General features: G+C 41.8%; 2 protein-coding genes across 3 annotated transcripts in view; one reads left to right on the plus strand and one right to left on the minus strand.

Annotated features, from left to right (window-relative positions):
- Positions 1-3,663: 3,663 nt before the first annotated feature.
- Positions 3,664-8,547, minus strand: LOC122787541. Its single transcript, XM_044054312.1, has 2 exons — positions 5,141-8,547; positions 3,664-4,039 (listed from the first exon to the last, which is right to left on the minus strand). The coding sequence occupies exon 1, from the start codon at positions 7,735-7,737 to the stop codon at positions 6,691-6,693; it is 1,047 nt and encodes a 348-aa protein (XP_043910247.1). The 5' UTR covers positions 7,738-8,547; the 3' UTR covers positions 3,664-4,039; positions 5,141-6,690.
- Positions 8,548-15,257: 6,710 nt separating this feature from the next.
- NXN (nucleoredoxin) overlaps positions 15,258-24,566 on the plus strand; it is a 1,413,319-nt gene continuing 1,404,010 nt past the window's right edge. Inside the window, exon 1 of one of the 2 annotated variants that reach the window (XM_044054313.1) lies at positions 15,258-16,755. In XM_044054313.1, coding sequence (XP_043910248.1) covers positions 16,420-16,755 — 336 coding nt within the window. In that variant the 5' untranslated portion in view covers positions 15,258-16,419. The remainder of the gene's footprint in view (positions 16,756-24,566) is intronic. The other variant, XM_044054314.1, reaches the window with a different exon arrangement.

A 24,566-nucleotide genomic window follows, 5' to 3' on the forward strand; every position in this document is an offset into this window, starting at 1 on the left:
AGCCCATTGGCTGAGTATTTTGCATGGCTCTGGGGAATTCTGAGAGAGGTATATAGTTTGGTGTATGAACTGTGGCTGTTTCAGACAACATACTTAATAGCATTTTGTGGTGTGTTAAGGATATCAGCATACTAAGAGTGACAACCCTCCAAGGGTTCCAGAGCTCAGGGATATTAAGATAGTCACTGAAAGGGTATGGGTTCATGTGCGGAAGAGTAAAAGGGACCATCTAGGAAAAAAACTGCAGAAGAAGCTTGACCCCCTAAACGATACTGGGTGGGATATAGTTAGATGGATTAAGAAATACCAGGTGATGTGTCTGAGTGATGACACATCATTCTTGTGTCACAGAAATCATGCTCTCTTGTCTGGTTACCAATTCAGAGCAGTCTGGGAGGGCATAGTGAGGCTGAGTCTTGACATTAGCAAATTAACACCTCATTCATTCAAAAAAGAAGCTGTATCACATGCTCACACAAAAGAGGCATCAGAAATTGAGGTAATGTGGCTAGGTTAGAGATTGCAAGTGTACAGAATGTACAGATCATGATGACTTGTTGTGTCTTTCGGCTTTTCCCAGTTAGGGGTCGCCACAGCGGAACTCCAGTCCGCTAATGATTGGTAGTTGATTTTTACGTGCCGAGTTACCAGCCCTGACGCACAACCTTTAATGAAGGTACGCCCATTCACGCATGTCTCCACGCAGAAGACGCTCTAGCTGAGAATCGAACCGGACAGCGTCTTATTGTGAGGCGACAATGCTACCGCAGCACCACCACCGATGACTAATCAGCATTTTTTTTTTTGCATGTATCATAAAGCAGCTGACAGAGGTGTGGATTCTAGGGCACTCTTGTGTACCATATGGCCACAGAATTGGGTAGATCTGGGTGGACAAAACTGGGTGAATTGGGGTGGCATCTGGGTTTCAAAGAAGAAGAAACATAGGTTTGCTGGCTGGGAAGTAGAGGAATGCAGTGGAGGCACCTGTTGGTAGCTTTAACAAAGTATTTTCAGTCATTACCTGAGCCAAGTGTAATTGTATTACGTATGAGTGGGGATGATGTCACAAGCAACCCATTGTTGTACCTTAAAAAGTCGAATTTGTCAATAGTCCAGGCAATTCAGACAGATGTGGCTGAGCATTAAGCTTGTGTGGTCAAATATAATTAGAATACCAGTTTGATGATAATCAAATAATGTCAGAGCAGGGGAAAGCACCAGGAAGTTGACTAACATATTTATTAGGCAATATGTAAGCAACTTAGGGGGTTGGGTGCTGCACCACACTAATATCAATTCACCATAACCGTACAGATGTGATGGAGTTCACTCACCACATTCAGGAAGAAAGCTATTTATTGGAAACCTTAAAAGAATCGCAAGGTTGGTAAATGTGCTGGGGGGGAATGGCATGTAGGGCAAGTGATCTTACTGCGGTAGAAGGGCAGACTTGAAAGACTAAAATTGCAAAGGAGCGTGCAATTCCTTCTTGGGGAACGGTGCAGGTCCAGACAGCTTACCCTTCTTTGAGTGGGCCACCCCATGGCATGGCAGACAGGCTGGTGGCCACAGCCTGGGATCCCACAAGTGGCAGACCCCTTTCAGGCACTGGAATCTGGCACAATGGTGACAGGGGACTGTCAGTGTTTGGTTGTAGATTCCTTCTGCCATTGGTGTTGGTTGAGCATTTACAGGTCAGGGACTGTGGTGATATGTTATGGCCTGGTTTATTTGACCTCCTTCCAAGTTCTGCCCTTTGCTCACATCTGAATATTATTGGATGGCATTGATTTGATTTGGCACTGATTTGATGCATAATAAATACATGGCTACAGCTATTTCTTTCAAGCAAATATTTGGTGTGATTTGTAAATGATGTGTATCTTATTTTCATCCCAAACCAGTTGTGCATGCAAACAATGTCAAAATGAACTTACATAAGCGTTAGTTCCTTAGAGCAAAATTCCATATTTTATGCAACTTCCACACGATTAAAATTGGTCACCTAGGAGTGATAGCGTTGTCGCCTCACAGTACGACACTGTCCGGTTCGACTCGCAGCTAGAACGTCTTCTGCGTGGAGACATGCGTGAATGGGCGTTCCTTCGTTGAAGGTTGTGCATCAGGGCTGGCAACTCGGTACGTAAAAATCAACTGCCAATCTCCGCTGTGGCGCCGAAAGACACAACAACCTGGGAGTGATAGTTTTATTTGAGGAAACAGATATAAGGGACACCAGATTTTGCACACTTCCAGTTGTCTGAGATTGGTACAGCTCTACCTGTCTTTTACAAAAACAGAATTCATACCTAGTCACAGATCTCTTACTCTAAATGCTTACCCATACCTGTTATCTAAGCATTCGTTACATTGTTCAGCTCTGCAATTCTAACACCACATTTCCATTAATGATTCATTCAGTATTGAGCTATACATATGCAGAACCAGCTCAGCACATTGTCAATCCATTGCATCCTTGTGGACATATGCCTCAAATTCCATGTCCAACAAATCAAGGTAACTAACCAGGTAAATAATAATAACACAGAGACTTCAGATGGATTAAATGGCCGCAGCCATGTGTTTATTGCCAATCATTGTCAATGACTTTCTCTAATAAACCAATTATTATGAGATGTGCGCAAGGCAGGAATATCAGGGAGGCCATTTATTTCTTTCATAGCATTCCACTCGCCTACAGGACAACAGACAGCACTGTCGATATCCGGCCCTTTTTATGTATCATACCCATTTCATAACAACTTTTACACAGTTCATCACAATTCTTCTGGGCATTTACAATCTGCCAAGGGGGGCCATTGCCGGGCTGATAAGTCCCCTGGCAACAATCCCTTGGGGCTGTCTGGCCTGTGGAAGGTCCAGCTGAAAAGTCCTGTGACCTCCCCCCCCACTTGCCTTGGCCTCCCTTACCTTTCCTGCCTTCCGCTTACATGACTGCGACAGACTAGCCTGACCTATCTATCTTACCCGGAGGAGAAGGCGAAAACCTGAAAACCCATTGGGAAAAACAGGAAATTCCTTCTCGACCCCTAATGCGATCACCTTACGGTCACCGGGTTCCCTGAATACCTTGTCTGACCCTGAAACTGACTGTCAACAACCCCCTGCTTTTACGAGGGGGTGGGTTGGGTGGGACCAGCTGTCCAGGTAGGGATCAAGAAGACTGATTTGGTTTGTTCCCAGCCTTTTCAATCCTTCCTCTAGCCAGCCCATCCCACCTTACCCTCCTACCTATCCTGGCCCTACCTGCCCCCCCCTCCCCCCACTGAAACCTGAGTCCGAGCTGACCTGCCTCAGACAAATGGCAGCTTGCTGCGATTTGGCTTGCAATCTGTTGTTGTCTGAGATTGGTACAGCTCTACCTGTCTTTTACAAAAACAGAATTCATACCTAGTCACAGATCTCTTACTCTAAATGCTTACCCATACCTGTTATCTAAACATTCGTTACATTGTTCAGCTCTGCAATTCTAACACCACATTTCCATTAATGATTCATTCAGTATTGAGCTATACATATGCAGAACCAGCTCAGCACATTGTCAATCCATTGCATCCTTGTGGACATATGCCTCAAATTCCATGTCCAACAAATCAAGGTAACTAAGCAGGTAAATAATAATAACACAGAGACTTCAGATGGATTAAATGGCCGCAGCCATGTGTTTATTGCCAATCATTGTCAATGACTTTCTCTAATAAACCAATTATTATGAGATGTGCGCAAGGCAGGAATATCAGGGAGGCCATTTATTTCTTTCATAGCATTCCACTACGCCTACAGGACAACAGACAGCACTGTCGATATCTGGCCCTTTTTATGTATCATACCCATTTCATAACAACTTTTTCACAGTTCATCACAATTCTTCTGGGCCACCTTACAATCTGCCAAGGGGGGCCATTGCCGGGCTGATAAGTCCCCTGGCAACAATCCCTTGGGGCTGTCTGGCCTGTGGAAGGTCCAGCTGAAAAGTCCTGTGACCTCCCCCCCCACTTGCCTTGGCCTCCCTTACCTTTCCTGCCTTCCGCTTACATGACTGCGACAGACTAGCCTGACCTATCTATCTTACCCGGAGGAGAAGGCGAAAACCTGAAAAAACCCATTGGGAAAAACAGGAAATTCCTTCTCGACCCCTAATGCGATCACCTTACGGTCACCGGGTTCCCTGAATACCTTGTCTGACCCTGAAACTGACTGTCAACAACCCCCTGCTTTTACGAGGGGGTGGGTTGGGTGGGACCAGCTGTCCAGGTAGGGATCAAGAAGACTGATTCGGTTTGTTCCCAGCCTTTTCAATCCTTCCTCTAGCCAGCCCATCCCACCTTACCCTCCTACCTATCCTGGCCCTACCTGCCCCCCCCCTCCCCCCACTGAAACCTGAGTCCGAGCTGACCTGCCTCAGACAAATGGCAGCTTGCTGCGATTTGGCTTGCAATCTGTTGTTGTCTGAGATTGGTACAGCTCTACCTGTCTTTTACAAAACAGAATTCATACCTAGTCACAGATCTCTTACTCTAAATGCTTACCCATACCTGTTATCTAAACATTCGTTACATTGTTCAGCTCTGCAATTCTAACACCACATTTCCATTAATGATTCATTCAGTATTGAGCTATACATATGCAGAACCAGCTCAGCACATTGTCAATCCATTGCATCCTTGTGGACATATGCCTCAAATTCCATGTCCAACAAATCAAGGTAACTAAGCAGGTAAATAATAATAACACAGAGACTTCAGATGGATTAAATGGCGCAGCCATGTGTTTATTGCCAATCATTGTCAATGACTTTCTCTAATAAACCAATTATTATGAGATGTGCGCAAGGCAGGAATATCAGGGAGGCCATTTATTTCTTTCATAGCATTCCACTACGCCTACAGGACAACAGACAGCACTGTCGATATCCGGCCCTTTTTATGTATCATACCCATTTCATAACAACTTTTACAGTTCATCACAATTCTTCTGGGCCTTACAATCTGCCAAGGGGGGCCATTGCCGGGCTGATAAGTCCCCTGGCAACAATCCCTCGGGGCTGTCTGGCCTGTGGAAGGTCCAGCTGAAAAGTCCTGTGACCTCCCCCCCCACTTGCCTTGGCCTCCCTTACCTTTCCTGCCTTCCGCCACAGAAGGGAGGAATGTTCCTCCCTTCCGCCAGCACATCTCAACCTACTCTAGGTGAATGCCCTTCAGAGCTAAAACTGCCTGTAATTCCTTGTAAAATACCTGTGAACCTTTTTCCGATAAATGAACCCCATCTTTCTCATACCTGTCTGGCCACCAGACCCGAATGCCAGGGTGGGGAATGTACAACCCCTTAATGGCCTTTAAAATCTTATCCATAGAATTATTAATTCTCCGTCTCATTCTTTCCACAGCTTTTATGGACCTAACCCCTTTCCAACTTTTCCTCTGTACCACTTCTGACCAACAAATAATGGCGTGTGGCCAGCATTCATGTATGTAATTAATTTCCCGTACCATAGAACTAATTAAATCTTGTATTGGTTGCTGACCAATATCATTGCCCCCTAGGTGTAAGACGATGGCTGCAGGAGGTTTACCACTTCTCGCTGCTTGTTGCATTACTGTGCTAAGCTGGTGCTACTGCATTCCTGACACCCCATACCAAACTGTTTTGCCTGGAGCTTGTTCTCTTTGAAAGGGTAAGCCCGGCCTGTTCTGCACCCAGAGGTGAAGTCTCCGAACAAAGGAATGGCCAACTATCCAGATGTATTTCTGTTCTGCGGATTTGTCTGCTGAAATGCAATGAACAAGAGTTAGAGTTGTTTACACCTTACATAACTTTTATAAGCTTTGGATTTCCATCTACCCATCCTCATAATGTCTGCCTGCGACATCCCCATTTCATGTGCATATGAGGCTGCACCTATCCGAAAAGAATGCAATGTATACCTGCTTGTGTCCAAGCCTATCAACTTAACTGCCTGCTTTAAGACTGCTCTCACCTGATAATGTGTAAGTGGTTCACCTTGCTGATGGCAGAAAAATGGTCCACCTAATAAACCCCTATAACCCTGGTACTCCAATAACACTTTAGTCACATTCCATTCTAATCCCTCCGGGGTAACTACTCTTACCCATTGACCTTTGCCTTCCTGATCAGTTTTAGATTTCGCCACATAAATCCAGGTGTCATCACCCATCACGTGTACATGTTCTAAAGGCAGTACTGTTCCTTGGCTTTTCTTGTTCGGTTGGACAATTTCCGACCATCTAAATGCCCCACAAAAAGCCAGCAGAAAGGCAGCCTTAAATAATGATACCTCATAAGTAGAGAAACAAACCTCTGAAACCACAATCCATAACTTGCTTAATACAGCTGGACCTATAGGGTATCTCTTATCCAGCCTCTTGGGTGTTTGTCTCCCCCAACCTTTAAACATCGCACGTATTTGGAAAGTGTTAGCTAGATCTTCCAAACCCAAAGCCTGATGGAACCAATTCAAGGCTGACAATGTGCTTCTGGCTCTGCCCAGGCTCCAACCTTTTTCTTTCATCACCATGATATAAGACCTGATTTGGTGAGGTGGAAAAGGCCAAATGGATTCCCAGCCACTGGTTATTCTAGTTTGCAAGAACTGTTGTATACATTTATTGTACCTTACCCTTGTTCTTCTACTGAGAGAATTACACATTAGCAACCATTGTCATCTGTCCATAAGGCCCATAATTGAACTGGCACTGGTGTCGGAGAAGGAGTCGCCCTTGGGGCCAGCGACCGGAAACGGGGCCACTGCAAACGAGAAAGGGCATCTGCCAATGAGTTATCGATGCCAGGAATGTGTTGTGCCTTAACTGTCACATTAAATGTCAAACACTTAAATGTAAAATATCTCATCATCCTACCTAATACCCCCTTTCCACCCAGCTGATTATTGACTATATGCACTACACTATTGTTGTCAGAACGCAGCCAGACTACTCTGTTTTTCATTTGTGCTCCCCAAATTTCCAATGCCACCACTACTGGGAAAAATTCCATATCTGCGATTGAAATATCTACCCTGTTTTTCAATTGAGACGGCCAAGCCATGCTGAACCAGTGATCTTGAAAATAACCCCCAAAGCCAATTCCCCCCGCTGCATCTGTAAACAACTGAGCGGGAGGTAGCTGGTCTCCCTCCTGCCAAATTGCTATCCCATTGTAGTCTGATAAGAAACTCCACCACACACCTAGATCCTCCTTCATACCTTGTGTGATCCTAATCCGATGGTGTGGCTTTGTGCACCCTGACCCCTTAGCAGCTAAGCGCCTCATAAATGAGCGTCCTACAGGAATCACTTTGCATGCAAAATTCATTAACCCTACTAATTCTTGTAACTGTTTAAGGGTTATCTTATTCTGTGTTAGCACTTGACTTAAGAGTAGTCGTAATTTCTGCACCTTGTCAATAGGAAGCCTGCACTGCCCATTGAAGCTATCAATCTCTATACCCAGGAAAGCCAATCTGTTCGTCGGGCCCTCTGTTTTATCCCTTGCTAGCGGCACCCCTAACTCCCTGCATACCTGTTGAAATGTATCCAACGCTTGTTGACATTCCCCTGTGTCCTCCTTCCCAATGAATAGAAAGTCATCTAAATAATGAACAACTCTGTCTTCCCCTACCCGCTGAGCCACTAAAAGTCTGAAAGCAGACTCTATGTCAGCTTTTGCCATAACGGCCCCTCTTCCTTTTTCCATGACTTTCTTAACAGCTTCATCAAAAGACGCATAATGCACTGAAGTCCCTACCCCATTTATGTAATCATTTACCGAATTTCCTTGTGGATAGGATAAGTGGTGAATAAGCCGAAATTCACCAGGTTTCTTTTTGGGTACTACGCCGATAGGAGAAACCTTAAATGCTCTTCTTGGTGGGCAGGGAAATGGGCCTGCCAGTCTGCCCGCTTCCAATTCTTTATTTATCTTTGCTCTAACTATGTCCGGATGCTCTTCTGCTGACTTCAAGTTCTTGACCCAAACCCCTTGCTTCCTACCTTTTGCTGGTATCTTGAAGCACTTGGTGAATCCCTCTTGTAGTAATGCTGCTGCTTCTCTATCTGGATACGCTTTGAGCCATTCCCTTAAAATATCCCCTTTTACCGGCGTTGGGAGATGGAGCTGCGTACCCTTTAAAGGTGGCGGGTGAGTAAAAACTTTTGTTCTGGGGGTTTGAGAGACGAAAACAAGCCTTGGCTGAGTGGTTTACCTTACCACAAGCCATGCATTGATGCTTAAATCTACACTGAAGTTGATTCCGACACTGACCGAAGTTGTACTGATAACACTTTCCAGCACTCCCGTCTGTTCTGTCCCATTGGTTGTCTGTTGTTAAACCGAACCTATAAGTGTTATACCCATTCTGATTAACTGGAAAACCACAATCTGTTGTTGCTGCATCTCCGCTTGTATCTAGCCAGCACAAAAGCCCTAAATCCAACCATGCCCAAGAACTCTCTGGGTATGACTGCCTCATCCTTCTGTAGTCCTCATCATACCTCAACCATCTGTTGCCCCTTGAGCAAAGCGCATCGTGGTTACCCTATTAAAGTGCGTCCACATGTCTTTTGCTTTAGCAGAACATCTATCACCTAAAATTTGAGCATAAATGGAGTAACCAATCGCCCAGTTTTCCCATGTTCTTCTTACTTGTAACCTCCTTTTTTTGGCTACTGAATATTCAACCCTGCCATCCTTATCTCTTTCCTTTTCTTCATCCTCCCTGTTCAACAATGAAAATATATCTATGTATTCCCCACTTGCAATCTGTTGTTTCACTTTTTCACTTAAATGAAAACCTAGTGGTAAGTCTAACGTAACTGCACCACTGTACTTAACCAGTTCTGAGTCTCCCTTCCCCCCTTCCAGCACAGTCTGACCCTTGTTTCCTTGATGCATTACTTTATCATCATCCTGTTTACCTTTGAGCTGAGCTAATAAAGCTCCCATCTGGTCTAAAAGTGCATTGTTAGTTTGGGGACACCCAACTCCAGCCATGGAGCCCCCTACTGTTGTGGCTGACTCAGAGTCCTCCGCTGTCTGCTTGTTGTCAATCCCAACCAAGTCCCTCAAAGTATCGTGACGCTGTGAAATGATTTGATTAACCTTGCAGTGTTCTCCAGGCAAAGATTCATAGTACCTTAATTCCTCGTCTAATATACCTTGGCTTTGTAACCACTGCAAACACTTCTGATCCATAATAGGCATATTCTTACCTTCCCTCTTGTGCTTTTTGCAGTGTTTCTTCTTATCCTTATGCTTCCGAGAATTTCCGGTATTCCTGTCCTGTCCGTCATCTTTCCCATTACTTCCGACTAACCCTTGGTTCGGTATCCCCAAAATACACAATGATATATTTAATCCACCAATGAGGCCCCTCATTGATGGGAGGGCATCCTTAACATATCCTTGTGCTAAACTAGTGGACTCTATACTACAAAAATTTCTAAAACTCATTCCACAAGTGTGTAAAGATTCTTGGTCCTTTCTACATATGTTGAATAATATACATCTGGAACAGGACCATAACTTCGTCACCATTGACATTGTTGATTTATATACTTCCATTCATTACATCTAGAAGCAGTGGAATGGATAGCTCTAATGATGACAGAAAAAAATGCCCCAATTTGTGAAATTGACTTGGTCGCAGAACTTATTGACATCATATTGACAAACACCTTTTTCTTGTTTAATGGAGAATACTATCTACAAAAACATGGGGCAGCCATGGGCTCCCCATTTGGTGCTAGTTTAGCTAATCTTTTTATGGCTTATTGGGAAAAGTTGTTCATCTTTGATAGACCTGATGTCACAAATTCTTTGGTGTACTACACAAGATTTTTAGATTATATTTTTATCATCCTTAAAGGTAACGTGAATGAAGCAGCATCAATAGTTGACTATTTTAACTCTACTACTACATTTTTTTAGGTTACTTACAAATTTGACACAATTAGTATTGACTATTTGGACATTAAACTTACTAAAGATCTAGTTAATAAAAGGTTCCATTCCATTTATAGGAAACCTTCATATTGTAATTATTTTTTACATTTTTCTAGTGCGCATCCATATAAACAAAAAATATCTATAATAAAAGGACAACTTATTAGGGCAGCAAGGATGTGCTCACTTGAAATAGATTTTCTAGCAGAATGTCATTTATTGAAAAACATGATCCTGAATCGAGGATATCCTATTTCCTTAATTAATGAACTAATTGGTGAAATAAAACACAAACTTAATAGAGGAACCTTTACCCCACTACTAACTCTGACAGCTTCTAGCAAAGTTACACCTTCAGAGGCTACTTCCACATATGTAGTTAATACACTTAACAACCATCGTCAATCTTTAACATCAATTGATGAGACGACGTCCCTAAGGCACAATTCTGTTATGGTTAGCCATGGTGACCGTAGTTCACTTTTATCATACATGCTTTATCACCACCTACAACAATGATAGTGACCAGGTCAGATTCATTTTATACAAAAATTGGCACTTTTTTTGTAAAGACAACTCATTAATGGAGAGAATTGGCCCCCAACCTACAATTGTTTATAGAAGAGGCGCTAACTTGAAAAGCCTCCTCGAAAGCAAAAAGTTTAGATATAATACAAGACTCAAGGGTACTTTTACCTGTGGAGCCTGCAAGATGTGCAAGTATATAAAGGTAGGGAGTTCATTTGAATCAAGGGAGAACAATAGGTATTACATTTCACATCAACTTAATTGCAACTCTAAAAGTATCCTTTACTTAGCAAATTGCAAACATTTTCCGGCGTTTTACATAGGTAAAACTGACCGGAAATTCCGAGAGAGTATTTACGAACACATATATGCTATCACTAAAAATAAAAGTTATAATGCCCTTGCTAAGCATATTAACTTGAATGCGGGACATACATTCCATTTTCAAGCGACTGACCAACTATTACAGGACATCGGGGGGGGGGGGGTCCTACCTCATTATTCTTAGAGGCTCTTGAATTAGAATGGCAACTAGCACTGAATGCATTTTCCCACCCTGGTCTCAACGATAACTGTAATATTGCTTGCTTATTGAAACTTAAGAGTTGCATGAGATAAATAAACATATAGAATTACTTTTAATTTTTACACATTATTTTGTAGGATAAATTTTGAGACTTTATAGATTTACAGTTTTTTATGAGTAACGCTGATATTTAATATAAACATGGTCCATGAATTGGTAACGCTTTTTATGTACGGACACTTTTTACTTCTAGTTCTTATAAAGCTCATTTCATGACATATTTTATCTTGTAGAATGAGTTTCCTTGTTTTCATACAGTTGATTTTATATAGGTAATTTTTTTGAATGTACACTTAAATAATTTAATTAATTTGTTAAGGTTGCGTTTTAGCCTGAACTTGTTTTCATTATTTAGAGACTATTGCTTGTATTATTTAGAGCTTTTATCATTTAGAGATTACTGATTGGCTGGCACAATCACATGTAACCTAGCGCCGCCGTTTTTAAACAAACTGCAACTTTGTGGTTCATTTGCTTCTGAAGAAGTTACTCTAAACAGAGTGACAAAAACGTGTGGAGTTATAATAAACTTTTTAAATGTTAAAGAAGAACTTTGCGAGTGACTGTTTGGACATCCTTTTTCATTTTATTCTGTTTGTTTACTTGTTTTTGCTTTTTCATTTGCTTGTTATGCCAGAAAAATATTATCATTATTATATGGAGACTTTTTAGTATTGGCTTCTTTTTGTATGTTTGTTATTATTTCTCCTAGTTAGCAGCAAACAAGATCTGGGGATTGTACTGGTGAACCATGGGATACCTACCTAGCCACGAGCCAACTAGTAACTTCCAGCTTGTAAATAGGCACAGTCAGAGCCGAGGATCAGCTCCGATCCCATATGTAAGAATGAAGGGCAAGATGGCCTACAAACTGGAATGTTATGGTGAGTACATGACTTCTTTTTTCCAAGATAAATGGCCAGGAAGACAAACAGCTTTTGAGTGTTTTGGCACAAATACCTTACAGATACTACAAGAGGTATTGTCATGGGAAGCACCCAAACAAAAAGACACTGTTCGTGATGATCCTTATGGGCAATCAGCCCCCCACACTGACATTTCCCCATCTTGGATGACATGAACTCTAGATAGCAAAATAAAATACAAGACCAAGAAAATTAAAAAAGAAAAAACCCCCAAAGTGGCACTTATCTGGTGTTTCAAAATATTCAGTACAGCAACAAGGCATTCAGGCCAACTGGCAAAAAATGTCATTCAAACTGGCAGCAAAGAAGTTCTGGGTAGTTGCATCCGTATGTCCCTTTTATGCCCTGTGTTCCATATGAGGAGCATAGATGTGATGTATGGGGCATACAAGATCTTTGGCTTTTACATACTGGCCAGGCATTGGGCTGCACAGAGCAGGAAATTCCTTCTATGTGAAATACTGCAATGGTGCTATAGAAGGACATAAATAGATGTGGGGCATGACAGAGAAAGCATTGCATGCAAGTACACGAGTATGTTATAAGAAATAAACCACAGCTATTGTTTTTTTTTTTTTTTTTTTTTTTTAAGTTTAAAAAAATTGGGTATTTCTAGGCATAGTGCTAGTGCACATGTGGCAGTAATGAGTTGGTAGTTGGTACCTAAGGGGCGTGAAGTTGGCAGGACACTGCACAAACATTTGCAGTTAGAAAGATGCTCTTAGGTGGGGCAGAAATGGAGGTCAGGAGAGCAGAATTGTCAGCCCATTGGCTGAGTATTTTGCATGGCTCTGGGGAATTCTGAGAGAGGTATATAGTTTGGTGTATGAACTGTGGCTGTTTCAGACAACATACTTAATAGCATTTTGTGGTGTGTTAAGGATATCAGCATACTAAGAGTGACAACCCTCCAAGGGTTCCAGAGCTCAGGGATATTAAGATAGTCGCTGAAAGGGTATGGGTTCATGTGCGGAAGAGTAAAAGGGACCATCTAGGAAAAAAACTGCAGAAGAAGCTTGACCCCCTAAACGATACTGGGTGGGATATAGTTAGATGGATTAAGAAATACCAGGTGATGTGTCTGAGTGATGACACATCATTCTTGTGTCACAGAAATCATGCTCTCTTGTCTGGTTACCAATTCAGAGCAGTCTGGGAGGGCATAGTGAGGCTGAGTCTTGACATTAGCAAATTAACACCTCATTCGTTCAAAAAAGAAGCTGTATCACATGCTCACACAAAAGAGGCATCAGAAATTGAGGTAATGTGGCTAGGTTAGAGATTGCAAGTGTACAGAATGTACAGATCATGATGACTTGTTGCGCCTTTCGGCTTTTCCCGGTTAGGGGTCGCCACAGCGGAACTCCAGTCCGCTAATGATTGGTAGTTGATTTTTACGTGCCGAGTTACCAGCCCTGACGCACAACCTTTAATGAAGGTACGCCCATTCACGCATGTCTCCACGCAGAAGACGCTCTAGCTGAGAATCGAACCGGACAGCGTCTTATTGTGAGGCGACAATGCTACCGCAGCACCACCACCGATGACTAATCAGCATTTTTTTTTTGCATGTATCATAAAGCAGCTGACAGAGGTGTGGATTCTAGGGCACTCTTGTGTACCATATGGCCACAGAATTGGGTAGATCTGGGTGGACAAAACTGGGTGAATTGGGGTGGCATCTGGGTTTCAAAGAAGAAGAAACATAGGTTTGCTGGCTGGGAAGTAGAGGAATGCAGTGGAGGCACCTGTTGGTAGCTTTAACAAAGTATTTTCAGTCATTACCTGAGCCAAGTGTAATTGTATTACGTATGAGTGGGGATGATGTCACAAGCAACCCATTGTTGTACCTTAAAAAGTCGAATTTGTCAATAGTCCAGGCAATTCAGACAGATGTGGCTGAGCATTAAGCTTGTGTGGTCAAATATAATTAGAATACCAGTTTGATGATAATCAAATAATGTCAGAGCAGGGGAAAGCACCAGGAAGTTGACTAACATATTTATTAGGCAATATGTAAGCAACTTAGGGGGTTGGGTGCTGCACCACACTAATATCAATTCACCATAACCGTACAGATGTGATGGAGTTCACTCACCACATTCAGGAAGAAAGCTATTTATTGGAAACCTTAAAAGAATCGCAAGGTTGGTAAATGTGCTGGGGGGGAATGGCATGTAGGGCAAGTGATCTTACTGCGGTAGAAGGGCAGACTTGAAAGACTAAAATTGCAAAGGAGCGTGCAATTCCTTCTTGGGGAACAGTGCAGGTCCAGACAGCTTACCCTTCTTTGAGTGGGCCACCTCATGGCATGGCAGACAGGCTGGTGGCCACAGCCTGGGATCCCACAAGTGGCAGACCCCTTTCAGGCACTGGAATCTGGCACAATGGTGACAGGGGACTGTCAGTGTTTGGTTGTAGATTCCTTCTGCCATTGGTGTTGGTTGAGCATTTACAGGTCAGGGACTGTGGTGATATGTTATGGCCTGGTTTATTTGACCTCCTTCCAAGTTCTGCCCTTTGCTCACATCTGAATATTATTGGATGGCATTGATTTGATTTGGCACTGATTTGATGCATAATAAATACATGGCTACAGCTATTTCTTTCAAGCAAATATTTGGTGTGATTTGTAAATGATGTGTATCTTATTTTCATCCCAAACCAGTTGTGCATGCAAACAATGTCAAAATGAACTTACATAAGCGTTAGTTCCTTAGAGCAAAATTCCATATTTTATGCAACTTCCACACGATTAAAATTGGTCACCTAGGAGTGATAGCGTTGTCGCCTCACAGTACGACACTGTCCGGTTCGACTCGCAGCTAGAACGTCTTCTGCGTGGAGACATGCGTGAATGGGCGTTCCTTCGTTGAAGGTTGTGCATCAGGGCTGGCAACTCGGTACGTAAAAATCAACTGCCAATCTCCGCTGTGGCGCCGAAAGACACAACAACCTGGGAGTGATAGTTTTATTTGAGGAAACAGATATAAGGGACACCAGATTCTGCACACTTCCAGTTACTTTCAAGCAAGTCGTGATTGATATGGATCATACCTCTCAACCTTCCATCTCTGAAATGAGGAACACTAGCCCTCATAATGTGGAACACATTCTAACAGCTTACTACTAACAACTTCATCTAGGACGATCATACAATGATTAAAATATGCTGTTTTTATTCATACAAAACATCTTTTAATGAATTAGCATGATCTTTTTATATTTACCGTGTGTGATAGAGCCTTTCAATGTGGAACTTTGAGGAACATGAACTTTTTAAGACCCCAAAAGAGGTACGTTCCTCGTAATGAGGCACACCTGAGAACTGAGGTATTACATGGATTATGTTAACATTCCACAGCATAACCGCACAGTTGCCTAGGTGTACCCAAGTGTATTGTTGTCGCTGGTAATCCATCACAAGATGCTTGGTCACAGCTGCATTATGCGTGAAGGTAATTATCAGGCCCACTCACCAACCCCCAATTCACACGAAGACAAGCGAGACAAGTGTTACGTAGCTTTTCCTCCTAAATAGGAAATTGAAATTCACCGGATTGTTATTTTAGTTAGCGCAGGTGAGGAACTAGTCACGGTAGTTATAAAATTCTGGTCTTGCACAAATATGTGTTATTGAGACAACATTTTGCAGGGTGTAGATAGTAACTTATATAAACTAAAAAAGTAATATGAATTTCCCTAATATATAAACACAGTACCAATGCATGAAGAAATCTCCCGTTTTGTTTTTAAGAGATTCTTGAGCCTGTTTTGCTCGAATTGTAAGCCATTCATTCACGAACATTTTCGACGGGAATAACAGGGTCTGAACTTGGCTGTAACATCTGCTCCTTGAACGCCTTCCATAACAGGAATAATGCTCATTCTGTTACATGCAACAACAAATCCGACTTGGCACCTAATTTCTGGAGTTCAGCCCCCTTCCTAGCTAAGTTATCGGTTATCGCTGTACCTCGTCTCGTCACACAGAAACATTTCTGAACATTGCAGCCCTTTTTGTATTCTTTCGTTGTTGTAAAACGTGCATATTTTGGTTTGGAATTATACGAAAGCCGATTTAAATTGGTATAGTTTCTGTCAGGCTTTGAAAAAAAATCCTCCCCAAGGCGCGTGGCCAATCGGAGTTGCATTCCAGTCGGCTGCAGCCAGCCATTGGGAGCGCGAGAGCAGGCGGCGGTAGCAGTAGCGGTAGGCAGTCCGTCTCTGGTCAGGAATGCCCGGGCGCTTCATTTTGTGACGGAGGAGTGTAGTCCGGCGGCAGGAGGAAGAGTGGCCCGGTCCCTGCTGCTGCCCGGTTAAGCGGATCAACCATTAGAAGGGGTTGGCAGCCCCCCTAGCTGGGAAGAGACGAGACAGCGGAGACGCGCGAGTATGTCGGAACACTGCTTTCTGGTGGAACTGTTGGGGGAGCGACTGCTGCGGAGCCGGGAGCGGGGCAGCGGCGAGGAGGAGGTGGACGTGCACTCGCTGGCGGCTGGTTGCTCGCTAATGGGGCTTTACTTCGGTAGTAGCCTCAGCGCCCCCTGCAAGCAGTTTAACGTCAACCTGGCCGAATTCTATAGCAAGTTTAAAGAGTCTGGAGGGGGCACCCGGGGTCGGCAGCTGGAGATCGTCTTCGTTTCTTCAGATCAGGACCACAAGAAGTGGCAGGAATTCGTGCAGGACATGCCATGGCTGGCATTACCCTTCAAAGAAAAACACAAGAAGGTAGGAACTGTGGGGAATGGACGGACAAACCGAGCAGCATCTTGCAAAAGTTTTATAAAAGTTTTTTTCCTCCCACTTGAGAGATTTTTTTCAGCCTTAGCAATACTGGGAACATTTTGTGTTGTTTCTTTTAATGTGTGTTGTATGAGGTCTATACATTGTGAGCGCAAGAGCTAAACTATTGCAGTTTAAGGCTTCTCACTGATTAAACCGTGTCCGGTAGCTTTGCATATGTCTGTAGTGGGTCCTTTTATGCAAACTAAGGAAAGATTCGCCCATTGATGAGGCTTTGTTGCACACCACATACTGCCATTCTGCAGGCAGCCTGGTACACACCTGGGCAATAAGTTTCTAACTGCTTGACAATGGCAAGGAACAACATCGTTGTTTGAAAGGGCTGTAAAAGTATTGGATAGACTGTAAAACAGAGGTGCTCGCATGTGGGCTGTAACAGGGAGTAGTAAGGTCTTGGAATGAAACTATAGAATTTTGTCTCTGCTAAATGTAGTTGTGACAGTTGCTCATTTGGGTTTCTGCATCAGATTTTTTTTTGTGTTCCGACTGTGCCACTCTCATGTGGCCCATATAAAGTTTTCACTGTGATGTTGGAGATTATTATTTAAAGTTTAAAGAGCTGAAAAAAATGTTCAAAACCTGGTATTAGAAAATATTGCCCTAGTACACTTGGGATAATCTATAACATTGCAAACAAAGCTGTATGAAAATGTTAAGGAAAAGTATTAGGTGACCGGAGCTTTGGCATGCTGTTTAATTTCAGTGTATTTTGAATTGGCAGAGTGGAGGAGCACCCCCCACCCCAATTTCCTTTGCCACCTTATTTATTCTAGTATGAGGCCAAAGCATTGCTGCTGTAGGAAGCAGAGAGAGGAAAAAACATGTGTCATGTCTGGCAAATAAATGTAAAGTAAATATCTGACATTGCTTCAATTTCTGCTTTATAGAAACAGAAGCAAACAATTTTTGAAAATATATAAACTTTTTTTGTCTGCATCTTGTGTAGATGAAAAAATGTTAAGAAACAAAAAGGGAGTCTTATAAAAGTTACCATTTTAAGCAAAATGTACTGGAAGTTTATTTTAATGTCCTTTATTGACTGGTCAAGTAACACCCCCTTATTACCATTTTCTTAAGGTCAGGATGCCATTGTGGAATAGCTTTGATTCAATGAATTGTAAGATATGGTCTCCCCAACATCCACTAGGCAGAGAGAAGAGTTGTTTGCATGGAAGTATGTCTGTAGAAGCAGCAGGCAGAGAACAGCAGAGGAGAAGTGGGGGAGGGGTCTGTAATCCTTTTCTACGGACACACTCTTTAATCTATTACAGTCTCATTTTTAAACTGAAGATGCAACTCTAAATATGACTGTGTAAAAGGAAATGAGTCATGACCATACATTTCACCTTCTTTACTTAAGAATTCTGGAGAAAAACAAAAATAGTTTGGTGGGGGAGAAGTCCCAGTGGTCAAAAAATCAGGAACAGTTTCTTTATATTACTCTTAATTCACTCAAACGTTAATAGAGCAACACATTTTGCAGCAGCATTCATTTTTTGAACAATAAGAACTATGGACTGACATAAGAACTATGGACTGGCATTATTGATTGACTGTAGTCCTTGGTTGTCTACCAGAAAATCAAAACTTTTATGAGGGGATGGCAAGATTATGTGGCACATTCAGGGTTATTCTGTAAATCAAGGACTGTTGACTGGTATGGCCATGGCAGTAAACAGTTGTTTGCATTTGTAATGTTTGTCATGGTATAGCAGAGTATGTTGATTGTCTAAATAAGAAAGAATGGCCTGTCAAGTTAGTAGACTGGTAGCTGTCAGCCCTCACTTTCTTTAGGGGAAAGGATGTAGAATGTTTGAATTATAGGAACTAGGTATACTATTTGTAGCCTAGTTAACTATCTCGCCCATTTACCAAGACCTGAATTAATACAAGACTCTGACATAGTTTTGGCGCTTTCCATAAGGGCTAGATGGGACAGACCATAGGGTGTGCTTCAATTGCCCATCCACTCATCCAGGCTACACTTGGGAGCTACTCTGCTTAACCTCCAAGAGTAGTGTATTCCATAAAAGAGGTATTCTCTGTGAAAGAAGTCTATCCTGCCAGCAGATCCTATTTAAGGTTCAGTAGAAGTTTAGGTCTCCTTTAAGGGGGTGTTTAGAGTGGTATTAGGTTTGTAGATGCATAGGAGGTTACATAGGAATGGTTCTTTCAAGGCTCTGTTGACAAGGCAAAGATCTCCTCCCATTGGTCTAATAGGAAATGGACACGAGTGATAGATATGTTAAGGTGCTCAATGTAACTCTTAAGGAGGACATGATCTTGATTTTTTTGATAAATAAATGCTGTAGTTTCTTGAGCTGGGTCATATGTCTTAAGTATATATTGAAGGGGTTATTTTATTCTGTTATTGGTCTAGTAAGGGAGGAGCAGTGGGGGGGGGGTAACTAACTTGGATGTAGAAGATATGCCCTTTGTGATTAGTCTGGCTTTCTAACAGTTGTCAGAAGATATTAAGAGGATTGTTTATTGCCAATGACAAAGTCAATTTTTATGGAGGGAGTCACGTATGTGATTGGCAAACCTGGACACTCCTGCTCCTAAGGACAGAATGCTGCATGTTCTGGCACTTAGTTTGAGACTGTGGTCCAAGCTCTACTTTGGTAGCATGAGTTAGCCCCTCCTGGAGCTTACACAAGTCATATGGCATATTTTTGACAGCTGAGAGTTTGCAGTTAGTGGCAAACTTAGTCAGCCACAGTCCTTCAGTGTCTTCTTTAACATTAGAAAACTAGATACCAAAGAAGAGTGGTCCCAGGACCAGTCCCTGAGGGACACTGCTGGCAGCCACATTTTTAGTTGCGAGTGTACCTGCAACAATATCAGGCTGTTGGTGGGCTAGTTTGATATCTAGCAGGTAACATGGAGGTTTACATTTTAATTGGATTAGCTTTCCAATGATTACCACATGTGTAATAGTATTGAAGGGTTTGGCGAAGTCCAGGTATGCAGTATGAACTGATTTACCTGAGTAATACTTTAGTGATTTGTCTAAAAGAGTACACCAGCTTCAAGAGGCAGGGGCTGCCTTTTACAAACCTGCATTAGTTTGGTTCTAGGTTTTGAAGAACCTCTGTTTTCTTGTTTATGAGGTTGGTAATGATGCATTCCATTGCCTTACAGATAAGGCTAGTGAAGCTGATAGATCTGTAGTTGCCTGGGTCAGTACAGTATTCCTCCATACTTAAGGACTGAGGCTGAGACTTAATAGCTGCAATAAGTCAGTTAGTGTTTGGCTCTCACAAGAAGACAACCTGGCACATTTGTGAGAGCTCATGGAGCTACTGCTTTTAGCCTTGGCGAGAGTGCTTAGGACTTCCTCGGAGGTGACTGGGGAGTAGGTACAGTAATATGCAGTGAGCAATTTGTGGGAGATGAGGAGTAAAGTTTTAGCTGAATTTGTCCATTAATGTGATGGCAATGTCCTCAGGGGATGAAAATGTGATGTTATTTTGTATTAATTCAAAGCGTTGCTGATTGTTAGGTTCTTGACAGCTGATAAAAGCTTTGTGGTTATTTTTAGCATGGATTCACAATTCTTCCTTACTCTTGCATGATTGTTTTTAAGTTCTTTGTTGATCATTTTAATCTTTTCCTTATTTGATGGAGTATTAAGTTTGCTTTTATGGGCTAGGAATTTCTTTTTCCTGTTGTATCATTTGTTGATACTAGGATTCCACCAAATTGGTTTGTTCTTAAATTTGGGACTATATTTGTTTTATGGAGACCAAGGCCTCAATATTAGCTTCAAGGTAGGAGTAGAAAAGTAGTGTGTGTGTGTGTGTGTGTGTGTGTGTGTGTGTGTGTGTGTGTGTGTGTGTGTGAAGAAGGATCATCTACATGAGGAGTGTGTTTGTTAGCTGAAGTAGATATGCCTTAGAGTAGTCTTTGAAAATAAAAGGGTTTTGAGGTGAGTCGGTTCTCATATGTAGAATAAATGTTACTACACAGTGATCAGATATGACCAGTGATTTGACACCTGTGAGCTCTGAGCATGGGGTGGTGCGATATTTGCAGGAAATGGATCTAGTATTTTAGAGCCACTCGGGATTTGGAGTAGTTAGTCATAGGAACTGGCATTAATGAAATCCAGGAATCTCATTTTTTTGGGTGCATAGGTTAGTTGAAGTCGTTCTGTGGTGAGGGGTGTTAGATTAAGATATGCCTCATGGTTTGTCAGTGTGTTATAGAGAGAGCAGTAGTTGGCTACTATGTGGTACTGGGTTTTGTTTATCGTAAAAAGAATGGCTGTAAATTAGAAAACTTCTCTTCTTTTTCTTTTATTAGCAATTCAAACTATAATGTTGTTTGTTGTAGCCTCCTTTGACCGTGAATTTTGAGAGTGAGTGATTAAAAACAGTTCTCTACAGCAAGATATAGTCTGGTGTCTAGCGATTTATTTTATAGTTACCTTGTTCACCTCAGTAGCCCAATGTAAAAAAAAAAAATAAAAGATCCAGCAGTAATCATTGACAACAGATTCTCTGCTAGAACAAAATGTAGGATTTTACAGGCTTCTTGAACTTCATATTCTTACTGGTAGTGATTTCGCAATGCTTTCTTCCAAACAATCGGAGCAGTACCTTTTTACCCACCAGTCTTTATTTAATTGTTGATGCAATTCTCTGGAAAATGCAGGGAGTAACTGTAAATGTTGAATTAAGAAAGTTGACAATTGCAGGAAGAAATTAAGCTGTTTTTGCGAGAGTTACTGTGGGAAAATACTCTGTTCTAATGCTGAAGTATGTCGATCTGGGGTTCTTGAAAAATGACAGTTCCAGTATTAGTAGGTCATGTGCTACACGCCTCGAGAGAGCATTCTTTGCTTAACTGAAGTGGGATGGGGCAGTGGATTGATCATGCCTGATGAAAGGTTGTGTAACAGTGTATGTACACCCCGGAAATGGGGTTCAGCAGCTTGTCAACATTTGTGGACTCACTTTCAGTTTACTGGATATCTGAGCTGTTTTCATATCTTCTAGACTCTTTAAGTGTTGCTTGGTCCTTCAGCCTGCATTATTCCCAGTTTTTAGATCCTGGTGCTTAGCTGTTCTTCCATTGTTTACTTTCAAAGCTAACCTATGTTCCCTTGTTCTCCTTTCAATAAATACTGCATTTCTACACATATGTTCTACTAACATTTTTTAATTGCAAAGCTATAGATAAAATAACTTTTCTTTTTCTTTCTGTTTAATGACCTAGGAAGTCCACTGGGCCAAGAAGAGCCCATTTTCAGTGGAGGCCCGGGGAAAAAGCTCCAAACACACACACTACAGACATACACGATGTAGCATGAACATTATCAGGCAAAGAATACAACATAATACATATATAGAATAGTATAAATTCAGCATATTAATACACAAAGCAGTATTACATAATTTTTAGGTATTAAAATTTATTACAAATATAGCAGCAAAGACAAATACAGCAAAAAACTCTGGTAGTACTTAAATACCAACACTTACTTGTTGACAACAAGTAGCATGACAAGTAGCATGCCACAAGTGCCATCGCTTACTTCTTGATGACAAGTAGCATGCCACAAGTGCCATCGCTTACTTCTTGACAAGTTGCAGCGACATACTACATCTTTTACAACATCACTTTAAATGTAACCCCATCAACAATGGAGGGTAAAGGGTTTAGTTTGGTATACTTTCATTTCACAATGCTCTGTTATGTGGTCTAATTTATTTACTTAGTAAAGACTTCAGAGACTTTTGAGATGTTTTGTGTTTTTGTCTGTTATTTAATCATATCATTAGCATCTCTAATTGTGTTTTCCATTTGCCCAATATTATTTAGTATTTCAGTGATCTCCAACTGTGATATCAGATATGTAAAATTCCTCCCTTTTCAGGGCAGCCTGAAGCAGCATCTGAAATCCAGCCAATTTCTGCACTGCCAAAGTTAGTGTGACTTGAGTGTTTTATTTATTTATTTATTTTTGTTGGCTGAATTGGCTTTATTTGGTACCTGTTTACAGAGAAGACCATGAAACGTAGCATTTCTTTACCAAAAAATCTAGCTCACGTTTCATAAGTGGTACATCGGCTTGATATAAAGAAAGAAGACATTTGGGCAGCAAACCAGATATTAACACTTTAGTGCATGGGAATATTAGAATATAACAGTACAATAAGTGTGCATAATTATAGGCATAGATGGTTAGCAGAAGCATGCCACTGTTTTGTAAGTATTTTGTCTTCTTTGAGATAGCATTGAGAGGTTTTATTTTGTATATTGAACCACATACAAGTATGATGTGATGGTTAACATAACTTGCTCAGTGATTTACATTTGTTTTGAGTCCATGTTAATTTTTGATTCTGTACAGCAGACCTACTTTTTTGGTTTGCCTACATTATCATGACATCTTCGGGGATTTTGGAAAGACAATTAGTTGTTCTGTAGGGTGTTAAGGTAGTACCTGCAACTTTGTTTTCCATGAAGGGGCCTGCTGAAGTATTTGAAGACACATTGTGTTGTATTACATTGCTTAGCCAGCAGTTGTTTGCCATGTAGTATGACTTTGATTTTGGTTTTATTTATTAACAGTCTGGTCTCCATTTTCTAGAGGCATAAAATGTCAAAATATGCTTGGAGTGTGCAGACCATGCTGATAGGGTTGCTGAAGCTCCATAGCAAGTTAGACTTGCCAGTGTTCTCTGTTGGTGAAACATCAGCAGTGTTTTTACCCGATTTGTTGGTAAAAGGGGAAAATGAGTTGCCCAAGGATAGACCCATGGGGAAAATCTACTTTTATTGCACATGTATATGAGCAGCTGGTATGCCCCATGACCTGTTAAAGCTGACAGCCTTGGCTAGCTTACAAGCCAGCTTATAAAACTGTGGCCCACTCCCTCTGGTGGCAGTCTTTCTAGGAGTAGTGAACGTTCAGTCACGTTTAAGGCCTTAAATAGATAAAGGAATATTATACTGAAGCTGGAATGTAGTGCTATGATGGGGGTAGTAAGTCGAATGTGCACTCGTTTTAACATTTGTTTGAAAAGTAAGCTGTGTATGCTGATTGGCGTGTAATTCTCAGTGTCGTTAGGTCCCCCCCCCTTTGTGAATGGGAGTGATTTTGTCTCTTTACTACATGTTGGGAATGTACCTTCCAATATGTGATGACGGTAAGTGAGTAGGCAGTACGTGGACCTGTAGCTGTAATAAAAGACAGTGGATCTCATCAGTAGAAGCAGTTCCATGTCTTTATTTAGTAGCACAGCCAGGGTTAGAAGCTCTGTTAGGTGCCATGACAGTTAAGTTTGAGGAATAGGGGTCTTATGCACTGATCATACAGTGCATCATCCACCAGACTCAGCAAGATAGAATGAGACACTGGAAAAGAAAACAGAGATGTGGCAGTACAGGTGGGGGGTCTAAATATGCAGGTAGCATATTGGAGGTTCCAAGCTGTAGGACAGAGACAGAGCAGGTGTTGGAGCTGATACCAAGCTCTTTCTCACCACATGGAACAAATTGGTTAGTTGGGTTAGGCAGGAGAGCCAGTGGACTGATCTGTGAAGGTGATACAAATTTTCGTTTAGTACACCTGCCTTCTTAGTAAAAGCTCTGGTAATAAATGCCTGTGTACAATACCTTATTGCTAATTTTGAACCATTGGTTTTAAGAACTTCCCGTGCCCTCTGCAGAACTTGTGTGTTTCACAAAGGTGTTGTATATCCAGTTAACATCTTTATTAAGCA

This window comes from Protopterus annectens, chromosome 13.part0 (genome assembly GCF_019279795.1).
Source record: "Protopterus annectens isolate FY-2018-M chromosome 13.part0, PAN1.0, whole genome shotgun sequence".
NCBI classification, from domain to species: Eukaryota; Metazoa; Chordata; order Ceratodontiformes; family Protopteridae; genus Protopterus; species Protopterus annectens.